The following is a 2,836-nucleotide window of genomic DNA, read 5'->3' on the forward strand; positions in this document are numbered from 1 at the left end:
TCTACGCGTCCTGAGCAGCGTCCCGAGCCGCCCACCAGCCTCAGCTCCGGCCAATCCCCTGCAGACAGAGGTAGGGGGAGAGGGTGAGTGCCCAGACGACCCACCTGGGTTGCACTGGTGCCAGGCCTCAGAGGCCAGCAGGAGTGTGGGTTTGCAGAGGGACATGCCTGATCGTGAATCCTGGGGCCTGGTCCTCACCTTCCTGAGGCGTGTTCCTGAGCTGCAGGTTGTGGGTGGGGGGGGTCTTGAACCAGTTTAACCTGATTTCAAAGGAATTTATTGTCTTTCCTGTTAGACATTGATGATACTGCTATAAATCAAAGAAATACGGTTCCTGCCCTTGGGGCGCCTAAAGTCCTTTAATCAAATATAGACACCGGGACAAGGTGCTATTCCTCGGTGTGATAAAAACAGGGAGGGGGAGGAACAGGTGCTGCGTCACGAACAGGCTAGAGGCGACACCTGGGAAGAATCCAGACAGTGAGGAATGGGTGAGGGAGGAGGTGGGGTGAGGAAGGCCTCTGAGCCGGAGGGAAGAGCATATGCAGAAGGACACTGACATGCCGTTTCCTCATGCACGGATCTCCAAAACACAGACTGACACGCACACACGCACGCGCACGCGCACACAGAGCCACCCCCACATGCAAAAATGCCAATAGAAATTCTTGCATTGGCATCTCGGTGTTGTGAAAACCTCGGCATTCAGACAGAGAGTGAACTTAGAGCTGGAAGAAAACCAACGGCCCAGGGAAAGCTAATGCTCGAGTCCCATCAAGGTGAGCGTGACCTACCTGGACTCTCCATGAGCAACTCATCAGCCTCTGTTTGTAGAACGAGTAACTACGTCAGTATGTTTCAGAGCTCCTGCTTTCAGCGACTGACTACAAAGGTTTGAACTATATCCTTGCAAGAGTTTATTGCTCTGATCTGGGAAGAATTAGTCCCGTTAAATAACACAGGCCTGGGCGAGCCTAGTGCATCGTGGACATAAAGGAGAGCTTTTCTCTGGCTGTTGGTTGCCTCCTGCACTGTGAGGAAGCGGCCAGCCACGAAGGGCGCGTGTGGGGCCCGACTTGAACTGCTGACTTTGTAGCGGACGGGTTTCACTCTGGGGAGTCACTGGGGGCAGCTCAGATGTAGATGATCACCCTCCAGAACCCGGGAAAGAGGAATCACAGGGGGCCCGAGAGGCTGAGGCTAGGTCAGTCTTGCCGCATGGAACAGGACGCCCAGAAGCAAACGGACAGATGAAGGGAGCAAAGCACGTGCGTGTAAGTATCGTCTCAGATTGGAGAGCGGGTACTGCTTCTCCCGGGGCAGCTCCAGATCACAAACACCACTTGGAGTGGCAGGTACTAATCTTTTAAACCTTACCAGGCACTGGTCTGCCGAAAGGCTTCTTGGGGTTGGAAGGGGTTATTAGTAGATGTTCCAGAGGTGACTACCTTGCTCCTTGCTAATTTGTGCACATGCATAAATTCAAAGTATCTGAAAAAATTGTAACGTCATCGGGTGATTAAAGTGAGCCATTCCAGTCCACCGATTTCCATGGGGAATTGAATGAGGAAGACGGCAGGAAAAATGACCGGATATGCAGCCCTTTGGTCAGGTGTCTGAAAGTGCGTTACGGAAGATGGCTCAAAGCCTTTCTGCACTCCTGCAAGAGAGCCATCAGTCCCCATTATTAAAGACGGGGGAATTGAGGCTCTAAGAGCTTATGTGTTGCCCAAATGCAGTCTGAGTGTCGGCACCAGCTCTGGCATCCAGACTCTAGTCTGCTCAGCTCAGCTCTGACGTCTTCTCACTGCCTCTGAATGAAAGGCCTTTACATAAATTCCTTAAACATTCCCATAGTTAAATATGTTCTTCGCACATGTTAGTTTTCAGTCAAGCCCACCTGCATTTGGTAAATCTTACTACCAAATTAGAAAATCGGTAGGTTTTATTCTGGGAGGCTGGCAGTTAAAATATTGTATTTTTTTTAAAGATTTTATTTATTTATTTTGACAGACAGAGATCATAAGTAGGCAGAGAAGCAGAAAAAGAGAGAGAGAGAGAGAGGAGGAAGCAGGCTCCCTGCTGAGCAGAGAGCTCTATGCGGGTCTCGATCCCAGGATCCTGGAATCATGACCTGAGCCGAAGGCAGAGGCTTTAACCCACTGAGCCACCCAGGCGCCGCTGTATTTTTTTTTTTTTAAAGATTTTATTTATTTATTTGTGAGAGAGAGCATGAGAGGAGAGAGGTCAGCGGGAGAAGCAGACTCCCTGCTGAGCAGGGAGCCTGGATGCAGGACTCGATCTCAGGACTCCAAGATCATGATCTGAGCCGAAGGCAATCACTTAACCAACTGAGCCACCCAGGCACCCCAAATCTTGTATTTTTGACCAGGTTAGAAGAGATAAAGCAAAAATCAAATGCCATATGTTTGAGGGCCCTGTCTTTTTCCCTGGCCATCTCTGAGTTCTAGCAGGGTGGTCTTGTAGACAGTGGGACTGGCAATGACCAACTGTGAGGGGAGGGGCTACCTGAGCAGATGACGCCGGCGTCCTCGTGGTGGCCACAGTTGTGCTCCGACCAGCCCGAGTGGGCACACTGGCCCAGGTAGCGCTCTACCCCGGAACACTGCAGGTTGTCCAGGAAGATGTTTCCAGAGCCCGGGCCGAAGTGGGCCTTCCCCAGGGCGGACACAGCCCGTCCACATCCCAGCTGTCGGCACACGACCTCGGCTTCGTTCAGGTCCCAGAGGTCATCACACACGGTGCCCCAGGCCTCCCGGTGGAGGACCTCTACGCGTCCTGAGCAGCGTCCCGAGCCGCCCACCAGCCTCAGCTC

General features: G+C 52.3%; 1 protein-coding gene across 1 annotated transcript; it reads right to left on the minus strand.

The window, feature by feature from the left end:
• Positions 1 to 2,529: 2,529 nt before the first annotated feature.
• Positions 2,530 to 2,830, minus strand: LOC116863859 (putative DMBT1-like protein; the record flags this gene model as incomplete). The annotated part of the gene is made up of 1 exon (XM_032851173.1): positions 2,530 to 2,830. A coding segment is annotated over one exon (301 nt), but the record flags the coding sequence as incomplete, so codon positions are not given.
• Positions 2,831 to 2,836: the final 6 nt, after the last annotated feature.

This window comes from Lontra canadensis, unplaced genomic scaffold (genome assembly GCF_010015895.1).
Source record: "Lontra canadensis isolate GAN:19392208 unplaced genomic scaffold, GSC_riverotter_1.0 scaffold4012, whole genome shotgun sequence".
Lineage (NCBI taxonomy): Eukaryota > Metazoa > Chordata > Mammalia > Carnivora > Mustelidae > Lontra > Lontra canadensis.